The 14,207-nt window shown below is 41.3% G+C and overlaps 1 protein-coding gene across 2 annotated transcripts in view; it reads right to left on the reverse strand.

The window, feature by feature from the left end:
* SUCLG2 (succinate-CoA ligase GDP-forming subunit beta) overlaps positions 1-14,207 on the reverse strand; it is a 280,881-nt gene that overhangs the window by 127,137 nt on the left and 139,537 nt on the right. For both annotated transcript variants that reach the window (XM_034658624.1, XM_034658625.1), the window contains 4 exons: positions 12,554-12,653; positions 11,479-11,569; positions 6,769-6,921; positions 5,133-5,222 (listed from right to left, as the gene is read on the reverse strand). In XM_034658624.1, coding sequence (XP_034514515.1) covers positions 5,133-5,222; positions 6,769-6,921; positions 11,479-11,569; positions 12,554-12,653 — 434 coding nt within the window. The remainder of the gene's footprint in view (positions 1-5,132; positions 5,223-6,768; positions 6,922-11,478; positions 11,570-12,553; positions 12,654-14,207) is intronic.

Genomic DNA, 14,207 nt, shown 5'->3' on the forward strand with positions numbered 1-14,207 from the left:
TATACCATTCTTGGTAGAAGCTGTCACTAGTTTCCTAGCCCACAACCCAGTATCAGAGAAACTGTTTTTCTATGCACAACCATCAGCTATCGATCTTTGCCAGTACGCCAGGTAAGAGTGGGTATCTCATTTAGATCTTTGATTGGAATGCTCTTACTATTAATGAATTTGAGCATTATTCTATGAGCTTAAGAGACATCTGTATTTCCTTTTCTCTGAATTTTGCCCATTTTTTCTGTTGCAATTTTAGTCGTCTTTCTCACTGAGTTATAAGAAACATTTTTACATGTCGGAAGTTAGCTCTTCATCTCATATAAATTGCAAATATTTTTCTCCTTTAACATTTGCCTTTCACCCATGTGTCTGTTACTTCTGCCACATGGAATCTGGTAATAATAATGTCACTCTTTTCTTTCACGGCTTCTAGCTTTGGGTCAGACTTTTAAGAAGGCTGGTCCCACTCTGAGAGTGTTAAAACAATTCTCCAATTTTTTTCAAATACTCTAAGATTTCTTCTATTTCATGTTTATTTATTTATTTATCCAAATGGATTTTATTTGAGCTATGGTGCAAAGCTGGTAGGTCACTCAATGCCAAAAAGATTTGTATTTTTCGGGGTTTTCTAGGCCATCGGTATGAGCTTGCAACGTAAGCCCCATGAAAGAGGCACGCTGTCTGTCCTGGGCACTGTGGCATCCACTGTACCTATGCAGCCTCTGCACAGAGTCAACAGTCACTAAATACTGGTTCAAGTAGTGATTAATTCACTAATAAGGAGAAACCACACAATGGAAAAAACTTCTGGGCGCACACATATAGAAGATCTTATCCCAGCTACTTTAAAGCTTTCTTCTTTTTTAAAATACACATACTATAAAATGCACGATCTCAATCATTTTTTTAAGTGTACAGTTTGGCAGTCTCCAGTATATTCACAGTGCCATGCAATCACGCTCCAGCATGTTTCCATCCTGCAAAGCTGAAACTCTATACCCATTAGATAACAACTCTCCGTTCTCATCTGACAACCACCATTCTACTGTCTGCCACTATGAATCTGATGAGTCTGGGTACCTCATACAAACGGACTCATACACATATTTATCTTTCTGTAACTGGCTAATTTCACTTAGCACAATGCCCTCAAGGCTCATCCACGGCTTCTCAGAACCTCCCTCTTTTACGAGGCTGAACAACTATCCACTGCATATATATACCACTTTGTTTATCCATTCATTCATCAGCGGATACCTGGGGCGCTTCAAAGCTCCTTAAGCCTGCGTCGACCTAGCTTACCATGAGGCCTGAATTTTCTAAACATTAATGCCATTTTAATTATACACCAACACAGCATTTGGCTTGTATTCACTGTTATAACTATTTATTACTATAAGAAGACAGACTGTAAACATTTTCTTGAGCAGGATTGAAGCAAGATTAGATTTGTGTTATAAGATCTCTAAGGGAAATGTGTTATAAAATCTGTGTTGTAAGATCTAAAAGGGAGAACCAGCCCAGCTTGGAGACAGAACGTGCCTTATTCCAGAGGCCATCCAGTAAATGGCTACAAAGGCTAGGCAGGGAAAATGTGTCAGTCTGAGCAGGTGTAATAATAGAAAACGGCAGGCCCTGGGGCGAGCTGAGGTTAGCTCCCCAGCTTTCTAAACATGTTCAAATTTAAAAAATAAATTAAACACAAGTCAAAGAAAACATTCTGCTGTTTACCTTACAGTCAGCCAGCTTCCTACTGCCACCTACTTCCTCAGTTCAAAACCACACTATATAGAAAATTTGTTTTCTCTTCTTCTGCCACCAATTAATGTTATTTTAAGGTTGTTTGTTAAGCAATTAAAAAAAATTAAGATGCCTAAAACCAAATATCCTTTGAGCCATAGGCACAAAACCCTGACAAATTTACAAGTACCTTCAAAAATGTTTTAGCAGGTTAAAAATTTTAAAAGTATTTCTGTTTTATTCCAGGAACCGATATCATCAACACTCACATACGGTTTTTAAAGCCAGCCAGAGGGACAAACCATTCTCAGAGGCATTAGTGATCATTTATTAACTGCGCCCATCAAATCCTTTTATTAGCTTAAATCCTAAATAAAGATGCATGTTGGCAATTCACGGTGCCTATGTTTTCAGAAATTAATAGTATAGAGGACAACTAAGGCACACTTGACAAATCTGTGAATTTTTAGTCCTTTTCAGCTTTCCTGTGGCTTTAGTCTTTTCAACCAATTCTTGCTGAAATGAATTTTGTTGGGAACACACACTTGGTAGTTTTTGTGCAGGGTCGTTTTATTTATTTATTTATTTATTTATTTTTTGCCTAAGTCTAATGTGAATACCTCATGTTCAGAGACAAGCATGAGTTACAGGAAAGATATTAATAACGTAACAAGATAATCATGTTATAAGTTGTTCATCCGTAAGAGCTCTACCTCCAGATGCCTAAACCACGTCCTAGATGAGAATTAAGTGACTTTCAAGGTCACATTGAATCTGAGGGGCCTCAAAGATACTGTTTCTTGGCAAAGGGTCACTGATTAACGCTCATTTAAATGTTTTGTCTTCTGGGGAGCCTCCCACGCTTACTAGACACCGGCTTTCTGGAACGTGTCACTGATCCCTGTGGCTTGAGGAAGCAATCTAAAGCAGAGGTTCCCAAATCTACCACCCCAGCACACACAGAGTCTCCCTCCTACTGTGCAAATATAATCACGTGCCCCTAGATGAACAAATTCCAACACACCTACAACAGAACGCCCTCGTCTCCTTCACACCCCCTCTCCCTGTAATCGCTGCCAGCAGCTGAGCACTGTTCTGTGAGCCTCTGGAGGACAATGGCTATTTCTCATCATCTCTGTTTGCCAGGGTCCAGCAGGGTCAGCAGCACCCAGGCAGTGCTCACCCCAACTTTGCTGAGCAAAGAAGATTTAAAGCCTTTCATTTAGTGGATGACAAAGAAATAAAAAAAAAACAACAATGAATTAAAAGACGTCTTTCCTTGATACACTCAGTTAAAAATGTAATGACATTAAGCTACTAATGACCCCTGAGAACTGGCATGTTCATCTTCCTTCCACAGATGATGCATTTAAAACCTAGAGTATCGGGGCTACTGAGAAAACATGATTCAACCATTTAAGAGTTATGACTCCTAAAGTTCTCTTATAATATGGAAGGGGAAGGAAATTGTCTTCTGGCGTACATAACACCATTAGTGCCTTCTCTAGAACTCTCTGTTATGTTCACCTCCTGAGCTGTTAAGCCATGGTGTTGACAGATTCGCCCACTCCAGATTTTTTCTCTTGCTCTCACAGCTACCTATCACCAGCTCCCTAGGAACCTGTTGGAAGTGGACATCCGGGTGGTGCTGTTGCACTCATTCATGCGTATGACAAATGTTTCTAGGGCCCCTAATACCTCTGCCAAGCACTTTGCTGCCAACGCAGCAGTGAGCAAGGCTGAATGTGTCCCTTCCATGGTGTAGATCAGGATGTGCAAAGGTGAATGCAAGTAAGTAAGAGAAACAGAGATGTGCAGAGACACATGGAGGAGGTGAATGGGGCTATGGAGCACATTCTAGAGCTGACTGCAGGGCACTGCGGCTAGAATGCGGTGACCACATGAAGGAGTGGTCTCGGTGACCACCACCCTTACACAAGATGCCCCACAATAAATGTCAAATAAGGGCGAAGCTAGTTAGGGACCTCATTCTCAGGGGGTGAATCCAACCCTGTTGCCCTTACTCAAGAATCTACCATAACTTCCTTTCAGCAGGTCACTAACTTGGCATCTCTTTGACAGTCTCGGAATGACAGTTAGTTCCTCTACCTGTCCACTGAGTCTTGGCTCTCTCTTCTACAAGCTTTAGTTCCAGATGTTCCTGCCCCTTCTACCATCTTGAACCTTCTGCTTTCCAAGGGAGCCTTTCCTCCCAGGTTCAAGTAAGTGCTGTCCTCTCTTAATTTAAACACACATATTGGTGAAAGTCTTACTCTGCTTCACCCTTCGATGACTTGTCTTATTGCCACCCTTAAATTTCTAGAGACAGAATCAGTCAAAAGACAAAGTAAAGTCAGAAAGAAAAGAGTGTGAAATCTGTTCTTTTAGAGGAATGTTGCCCAAATAATTTAAAGGAAATGCTCTGTAACCATCTGGAGCCCCAGAGGAACACATACACGCACGCACACACACACACTCACACACACACACACACACTCACGCACGCACACACACACTCACACACATGCTCACACTCACACACACTCATGGATACATACACACAGGACCGAGGGTTATTAAGGTGGAGGGGTCAGTAAGTTCTTCTGATTTAACTGTGAGACGAAGAAGCCTGCTTATGTAAACATACAATCAGGCTCCGTGGGCTGGACCAAGGGTAATACAGGGCTGCGCTGCTCAAGACAGAGTCTCTCCCTCAACAGCTCAGAGGACAATTTTTCTGTCTTTGAAGCCAAGGGGTGTAATTACTAAATTGGCATAATTCAAGCTGTTTTCAGTGAAATATCACTTTCAGGCCATTAATATTCATCTCAAATCCCATTAGCTACGAAAGAATAGCAATTAGTTAAGTAATGTGTATTATTAATAATAATAACAGCTGACCTTTCTGGAGTACTGAATAAGCACTTCCCCACATCAGCATACTCAATCCTGACAATATGCCCCGTGTCACAGATGACGACACTGACGTTCAGATGGGCGGGATCACACATGCTGGGAGGCGCGGCTCGATTCAAACTCAGGTCTGCCTGACCCTACAGACCGTGCCTCTAAGCACTCTATGGCCTAGTCTAATTCATGGGCTGGCACTGCAGCACTGCAGGAAAAAGTAGAGACTAACACATACTGCAAAATGCACGTGTCTGCATGCAACACTCACACGTGCCCACATACCCACACATAGAGGAACACATCTCATCAACATCCTGTTCTGGAATACAAGGGAAATAGTGTTCTCCGTCATAAACAACTGGGGGCAAACCTGTTAAACAATAAATAATCCCGTGTCCTGGGAATCACAAATATTCGAGGAAAGTAAGCAAGTTAGCAAATGTTTTCTGAAACAAGTCATTCACAGCGGCTTCCGCATGCTCAGGTACCTGGTTTTTCAAAGGCCCAAGGAAGCCAAGATTTTCTGCCATCCGCTGAGCTTGGCTGTCCTTTATCCCTTCCATAATGTCGATTTGCTCCTAGTAAAAATGAATCAAATAAGGAAAATTCAGACAGGCAAATTAAAAGATTCACAACCTAAAGAAAATGCTTAGTATTTATTTGCAAATGAGTAATTAAAGTGTGGCACCTTTCCAAAGATCTCTGAGCAGGGCTACTGCAGCTGCCTATAGGGTATGTTTTAATTAGCAGACCATCTAAAAAACAGCCTTTCCAAAAACTATATAATTCTTCAGGGTGGCATGCTGACAAGACAATCGGATGCCAGTTTTCACTTTTAATTACTATACAGATGGCACTGACGAATATTTAGTCAGCTAATTTTTATGACATCTTTTGGAAGGCTTCCAAAGTAAGGTTTTCCTGCCTAATATTGCTGTTAAGGTTAGAGCCTGTCATACGTAGGTTAAATATTACCATATGATTTAAACAGCCTATTGATGATGATAATTATTAATAACACCTTAGCTCTACAAAGCGCCATTCTCTCCAAGATACTAAGTGCTGTTCATATACATTATTTCATGTATGCTCTTCACAAATGGAGTGACTTCTTTAAATCACATTCATTTTGAAAATGGTTAGGCATTATTGGTAAGCCAACAAGTAAAGTCTCAATTTAACTTCCAAGGGAGTTAACTATGCAATATTGGTGAAAACATTCTAAAATCAATCACCAAAGTATCAGTACCTGATCTAAACAAAGAGGTTCAAGAAATAAAATTCTCACTTTCCGAAGGGCAACAAAATCATTTTCTAAAAGAAATAATGAATCCTTCTGCTAAAAATTTCTTTTTCTTTTTTTTTCTGGTAAAAATTTCTAATGTTATCTTTTTGATACTAAGAACACAGAATTAAAAAAACAGAATTATAGTTCTAAAGACCGTAGATCTTTCTTCTTACAACTGAGGTAGGTTGAGAAGTACTTTATATCCATCACCCCATTCTTCCTCACAATTCTATGGGGTGGAAATTACCCCACTTACTCTTTAGCGATTCAAAAAAATGAGGCTTAGAAACACTGAGACAGTTGCTGGCTAGTTAGGATTTGACCTCAGCCAGATCTATGGCTAGAAATTAAGGGCAAGATTTAAATGACTGAAACAAACTGACAGAATCTGGACCTTTGAAGGATTCTGTTTTAGATCAGTGGTACTGGGAGACACGGAGGGAGTCTCCAGCTCACATTCAGTGTCCTAGGAGAGAAATTCTGGATCCTACATACTATGAAGTGGGGTAGAGTTAACCAAGAGGAAATGGAAAACTCACAGTCCTCCCCCATTGGTTAATTCTTGAGTGGATGGAAGAAATGAGGAAGGAAGAAAAAGCAGGAAGGATGAATAAAGGAAGGAAGGGAAAAGGCAAAGAAAAAGACCTTGGATAGGGAATACCTTCATTCTAGCCAACTTCAACTGAATGCTCAGTTAAGAAAAAGGACTCAACATCTTCATGCTGTAAATCCCAGGAGTGAATGAACTGCTACCAGCCTCAGACTGCACATTAAATCTTTAACAGCTTGTGTAACAGTGATCAATGAACACAGCATAGCCAGAAATCTAAACATACCTTAAAAATAAGTTCTGGATTCGAAGCTGCCACCTCTTCAATGTCAACGCCCCCCTGAGGGCTGCCCACCAGTACGGGGCCATTGTAGGACCGGTCCATCAGAATGGCCAGGTAGGTTTCTCTGGAAATGTCCAAGGCTTCAGCAACCATCACCTACCACATTAGTGAGAAAGTCAAATTAATTCAGCATTGAGCTGAGTTCCACCTGGAAATCTATATAAACTTGCTACACAAATCAAACAGCTTCATTTTCAGGCCTTTAAACCCAGGGAGCTAGCTTCCAGAGATTTGCGAGTTCTGCTCTCATGGTACAGAATGCCCATTTTCACCTCCTTAATTGATCCTGCTAACTTGCTCAAGTGACAGGTATTTGGTTTGCCTCAAGGAACCTTCCTACTTTAATCTTCTTTTTTTCTTCCTTAAGAAACCCTGACACTTAAGAAAAACTCCAGGGAAGTAGTTGTTATTTTAATTTGAGACGTTAACCATACATACATCTTACTACACTGATTTTTCCCCGATTGTACTGGTGGAAAATCAAATTTGCTGCCAAAGAAAGGATTCTTTCTGCAGTGTGTCTGGTGCTTCCTATGTTTGTGTACCTCCATCTCATGGATCACTGTATTTTTAATTTAATTTCTACTTTCTTTTAAATTACAAATATACTATTTGCTCATTCAAAAATAATGCAAAAGGTACCAAAAGTATATAAACGAGACAGTGCCAGCAGCCCCCAGCCGCACATACACAGCCCTCGGGCCTCAGGAGTGAGGGTAATCAGGAGCCCATATGGAACCTACGTGATCATCAGAAAAAGTAGCACCTTCCTCCGGGAGGATGCGGTCGTGTGCGTGCCAGGACCATGCATGGGCAAGAGACAAGTGGGATGGAAGGATTTCATTCTGTGCTGTCTCAGCCAGCTGTCCTTTGTCTCAGTACAGCCTCAATGACTGTGTGCAGCAGGCCTACCAGGAAAAACCACTATTAATTCTGTATCTCTTTCCAAGGCATCTACAAGCGTGACACTAGTGGGGACATCCTGCCCATGGAAGAATATTAACACATACCGGAATGCCTCTCTTTCTTCTCCTTCTTAATCTTAATGCTACAACTTGGAGATCTCTCCAAGGTCCTCTGTCTTCCTTGTGACTGGATGGTGCTTATATGTCAGTATTTATCTAATCACGTCTCTACCGACATTTACGTGGACTTGAATTTGTCTAACCCGCTACTTCAGTGCTTATCGTTGCACATCTACGTCTGCTCATTGTTTCAGTAACCCTGCAGATAAGGTACCGAGATGAAAAAGGGCAGGTGTTAGACTCTTCAGATTTAAAATTGTGGTAAGTACTAACAAACTACCCTAGATGGAGAGATGGGCTGCACCCACCGACACTTCCAACAAAAATGGTAAAAGATGTCTTCGATGATTTAAAAAAAATTTTTTTCATAACGAATCAGTACTTCTGTGAAAATAATAAAAGCACTAATGCTGTTTTTCCTAAAAGTAGTTCAGTGAAAGATCTCCCCCCAAAAAGTCACAGATTAAACAGCATTACATGTTAACTACCCAGATGCCATCAAACCACTAATTTTTAAGTCACAGGAAATAGGATAAATATGTGATGATCCAAAAAGCTATGAAGTAAGGAATACAGAACTTCTTTTCAAACGCATCACCAGTTAAAAATAAAATATCTTATGAGAGGGTTCATATTGATTCTTTTATCAGAAATGGTAACTCATGACTATGTAAGAAATACTTCTTGGCACACGGTGTTAGGATTTTCATAGAAGCATGCTGTTTTCTAGTTCACTTTCTAATAAGAGCTAGTCTAGAGAAGGAGATTTAATGATTTTCAGTAGTTATTCTGAGAAGCAACACAACATTATAACTTTTTAGGATGTCATTCAAGAGTCCTATTCTTAATCTTCTAAAATGTTGACAGATGTGCTCTGCATTCCATCAAATTTCTATTTGTAAAGACCAGCTGCTGTCTCCAAAGTCTCCTGCTTGATAGAAATAACGTTATCACCCTTTAAGCAAATATTCCCGGGAAAATGATGATTATCAATGGATAATTCAGGATATTTTATTTCAAGATCAGTTTTTTGACATTACCATGCCCTCCATATGGCCCAGGAAGTCAGAATATTTTAGGCATTGCTGCAGAGTGAGTCTAAATGGATTCCATGAACACTCATCCCACAAGGACCTCAGTTTATATATTTCAAAAATGTGACTTATTCTGTGACTGACAAAACAATATCATCAACACAACCTTTTTGTGAAGTCCTCCAGGATGGGAAGCTTTTGAGAACTATTGGACCACTGAATCAGGCTGGTTGGTTTTTGTTTTTAATATCACGCTATTGAAACTGTGATCTGTGGATGAGTATCAGCACACAAAATATTTGTAACAGGACCGTCATTAGAAAAAATTAAAAGTATACTCGGTTCCTCAACTTCTCTCATTGTAGAGTAGTAACCTTGGCTGGTACTGAATCATGAAGAACATGATGGGTAGCACAATCTCACCTCCCCTATTACTATCCTAGGGAATACACCATAAGTGCACTGGCACAGCCTTAGAAAAAAAATATCCAATGTGTACAACGTACGTAATGTGTCTGAACAACTTCTCAAATATTCTTAGAAATCTGAAGTTTCTATAATGGGGGGGGGGGACTTCTGACTGCTGTTCAAGATTCATACATGTTTAAAAAAAAAAAAAGCATGTTCCTTAAAGTTGCATACAATGTTACTGTTATGGGAATGTGGTAACATATGACACCTGGGTGGCTCAGTCTGTTAAGTGTCTGCTTTCAGCTCAGGTCATGATCCCAGGGTCCTGGGATCAAATCTCGCATCAGGGCCCGTGCTCAGCAGGGAGCCTGCTTTTCCCTCTGACTGCTGCTTCCCCTGCCTGTGATCTCTCTTTGTCTCTCTCTCTCTGACAAATAAATAAATAAAATCTTTAAAAAAAAAAAAAAAGGAATGTGGTAACATAATTTTTACACAGAGAAAGGACAGAAACAATATATGGCATTATTTCAGAGGGGGGTGAGAAGCCAAGGAATTTTTACTTTCAAATTTTTATATTTCTGTAAGATTGGAATTTTTTACATGTGTGAATCACTTTTACAATCAGAAGAAAAAAAATACATTACTTAAAAGTAAATCATTCTAGGGGCTTTCTGGCAATGACTCAACGTACAAGCATGCACTTATCTCCAGCCTTTCAGAAACCTATCTACAAACTAATTTTATGCATTACCACACAGCCTGAATCTGCTTTAGGTATTTTTATATGCTTTTAAAAAGTATCACAAACTCTAATCTAAAAACTCATATGGCCATATAAAACAACCAATTCCTACAAACAAAAATACTAATCTTGTCCTCTGTGGACAAATTTTGAAGAAGTTAACACAGGTAAAGGCTCATAACCAGATTTAAAAGGCAAATACAAGTACTGTATTGGGCCAAACAAAAGTCAAAACAAAACACTTTTGAGTTTTAAATAGTTCTTACATATGAGAAGAGGTGGGAAAGGGAAATCAGCATAATCAGTTTCATCGTATGCTATCCTGACATTTATAAAATCTTTAGGTTCTCAGAATGAAGGCACTAATGACCACCAGTATTTCCATCTTCCTCTTCCAGACCAAGAGAGACCCAAGAGAGTCCCTGTCATGGTACATTAAGAACCAAATGGCAGGGGTTTTTTTGTTTGTTTGTTTGTTTTGGTAATCTCAAAAATTTTCTACACAACTCACTCTGAAAAATTAAAAAGACTTATCCTGCCTCAGGTTCCCCCCCAGCAGGGCACACTGGTGGAGACCATCCTCTGTCATTCTGTGTCAACCAAGCAGACAGCTGCTCCCCAAAAGGCTGGGCCCCCATTCACTGTTACGGCGGGGTCTTCTAACCGCCTGTGCCTGCCAGGGCTGGGGCGTGTGACCCCGTCATGACACAGGGGCCAATGCTCAGAAGGGCCCCCATCTTAGTCTCTCGGTGTAATGTTTCGCTGGCGCTGACTTGACATTTGAACAAAGGCCCCTGTGTTTGTTTTTGTACCGGCTCCTGCAAATCAGCTAGCCAGCTGCGGTGCCGCCACACGTGAGGAGGGTACAGCAAAGGTGGACAGACTGACAGGAGCAGAGTTAGGTTCTGGCCTCAGCTCCAGCACCCATGACCTCATGACCGAGGCAGGCCACTTTATTTGGGGCTATATGCTCTGCGTGTGTGCACGATGTGCAGCCCATAGCGGCTTTAAACGGTATTCACCTCAGAGTAAGGTACAGGGACACTCAGCAAAACGATCATAGCAGGTAATTCTGGCTCACAGGACGAGGGTGGGGCTGTGGAGGAGCAGAGACTGTCCCCCACAGAATAATAAGAGCTGTCATCTGAAGCCCCTTCCGGCTTCAAACAGCACGTGGCTGTGTTCTGAAAGGGAAAGTGCTTCCATCACCCCCTCGCACGTGCTTGTACCAAATGCTGATGACAACAAACACTCGTACTATTACAGAACCCTTCTGATTTCTCCTCAAAGTCCTACCTCAACCTGAACAGATCATATGAGGTTTAAAACACAAAATGGCGCATCACCAAAGTGCACTGCTTCATCCGATTGTCAAAACCAAAATAGGATTTTCTCTTCTTTCTGACACACACACAGAAAATGACCCAAGCATTCGTATTACCTTGTTAACTTTCACACCTTCTTTTGGAGTTTGTTTTGTTGCTAGATTATACCCAATCATCTGTTTAGCCAGCTGTCCCACAACTTGAGGGCTGAGAGAGAGAGAGAGAAGGGAAAAAAAAATCAATGTCTACGCTGAAAATTATTTTAAAGCAGACTGCATGCTACGTCCTCATGTCCACTCTGCATGGGCTCCAGCTGCACCCTCAGCGGGTCCACAGGGCTTTCTGCTGGTGTGCTAGGTGTCTAGCCCTGTACCAGAGGCTCACGGAGAACAAAATACATATGAGGGAGGCAGGGAGGGAGGAGGAAGGAAAGAGGAGAAGGGAAGGGGAGGGGAGGGGAGGGGAAGGGCAAGGGCAANGAGGGAGGGGGGGAAGAGAGGGGGAAGGGAGAGGGGAGGGAGAAGAGGGAGGGGAAGGGAAGGAAATGGGGAAGGGGGACAGGAGGGGAGGAAGATTCTTGCTTCCCTCTACTAGTCTCTCTCCCCAAAATAAGTTACTGTCATAATAGAAAGATACTGTTGAAATGCATAATGGATTTAGATATAAGCTGAATAACAAAGACCTGACTTGGACAATGTGGGAAGTATTGAATACCGTGGGGCACAAGGGAGAGGGTAGGATTCGAAGTAAATAATGGAAAGGTATGTGACAGACAGGAGAGGAAAGTGGGCAGTGCTGGGCCCTGTTCCCCAAAGGCTCAGGCAGACTACCAGACAAGAGGGACAAATGAAGCCATTGGTACTGGGGAGCCACTGCAGGTTCTGGAATGGGGAAGTGACAATATGGAGGCAGCATTTAATTTATATTATCATTTTCAACATTTATGATGAATCACGGATGGTCTAGGAGAGGAGCATCAGGTTTTCACCAATTAGTGAAGAAAAAATCCTTTTATGAGATAAAGAACACTGGGGCACCGCGGAGCCCTCCACCTATGGTTCATTTCTTTTACTTGCTACCTCCTGCTCCCAGCCCATGCCAACCATTTTTCTCAGTGCTTCCTTCAATCATGAGCAAGATCTTCCATAACTGCTTAGCCCAAAGACACAGAATTGAAATCTCCAGACTTACTCTTTTGTTAAATGAACACCTCCTTTCAAACCGCTACTGAAGACACCTTTTCCTCTTCCTCCAGCTAAGATCTGGGCTTTTAAAACAAATTCTTTTGCATCTGAAAAAGAAGATGGTAGTGGGTTTTTTTTTTTTTTTTTTTTGAGTAACAAGCAATGTGGAAATGCATATAACCTTCCAAAAATGGTAAAAGCTCTCTTAAACTAACTTTGCAAATAAAGGCATAAATAACTTCAAAAAAACATCAGTGCACCTAAATACAGTCTTTATCGAGGACATTAAAATATTTCCTACCAGTTTAATCTAATACTCAACCATCCCAAGAGAAAGCAAGGCATGTGTTCCCTTGCTCTTTCGAGTGTCAGAAGATGCTAAATAAATCCAGGCCGGAGGTATTAATTTTACTGTGTAATGACACTGCCATGTGGCAGAGGCACCGATCTGCCAGTCAGAAGAGCTAACTACCTGTCAGCCAGCTGAGATGTCAAAGCAAGGCTGGAGTACGTGGGGGAGAGGTCTAAGACAGGATGCAAAGAGAGTGGTTAATAACTGTATTCTTGGAAACCAACAGACTTCTGAGCGGGTGTTCTAGATATTGATGGGACTGGATAAGGGAGGAGGAAATGGATTAAAATTGAAAGCAAGCAACATTTCTGAAATGTTGGCAGGGTAACAAAATATCCTAGGGGAAAGTGGTGGTGGAATTTTCATTTCTTGACATGCTCAAGGAACGGGGGGAGTGTCTGCTTTTGACCTTTGAGACCCCGACTCCTAAACTCAAATATCTTCATGGGCCTGGCTCGAAAGCTACATGTTGTGAAGCAGCCCAGTGACAGAAATGAGGTCTTCAGCAAACAGGAGCCCTGCCCGTGCCCCACCCCCATGCAACCACCAAAAGAAAAATAAGAGAAAAAACAGGCAGCTCTCAAATCAAACAGGTTTCATAAACCAAATAGTGCATTTCTTCTGGTCACAACTGGTATCCTCTGTTGGTCGTTCATCTTTGTCTAAATTCAGAAAACTAAGTCAATCTTCTTAGAGGCTCTAAGAGTTTTCTGGTTTCACACCAGGTTCAGAATTTGCAGACCGGGTTTCAATCAGGCCTCCATCCCTTACTCCGCACTGTCGACACCTGGCAAGTTACTTAATGTCTCTGAGACTCAGTTTACTCAATTGTGAAAAAATGATGGGACTTTTTTGAGAATTAAATCATACAAGTGAATACTTTATCCCAAGAGCCTGAAAACTAATATGATTAATGAAAGACTACTGCCACAATCAATTAATTCATTTTATTACTTTTCTATATTGTAAAGAATCAAAAGGATTACTGCCACTTGGGCAGATACGGGTAAATAATAATATTAATAATAACAAGTTTGCCGGTGTCTGCCACCATTCATGTAAGGTGAGGGTTCCATAAGTGTTGGCTATTTCACCATCTGTCACCGTTCCTGTCACTCAAGACAAACAGGCAAAGGTTCCAAGAGAAGGAGCCAGAGGGTTTTATCATGAGGGCAAGTGGGAGCTACAGAAAGATTTGACATTATGACAGCATTGGGTGAGATAGCCACTGCAGCTGATGTAGTCAGATTATTAGGGTTCACTGTCTTTATTGGTTGGTTTTCCTTTCTCCTATATTTGCTTACACTCA

Source organism: Ailuropoda melanoleuca, chromosome 4, assembly GCF_002007445.2.
Source record: "Ailuropoda melanoleuca isolate Jingjing chromosome 4, ASM200744v2, whole genome shotgun sequence".
In the NCBI taxonomy this organism is placed as follows: domain Eukaryota; kingdom Metazoa; phylum Chordata; class Mammalia; order Carnivora; family Ursidae; genus Ailuropoda; species Ailuropoda melanoleuca.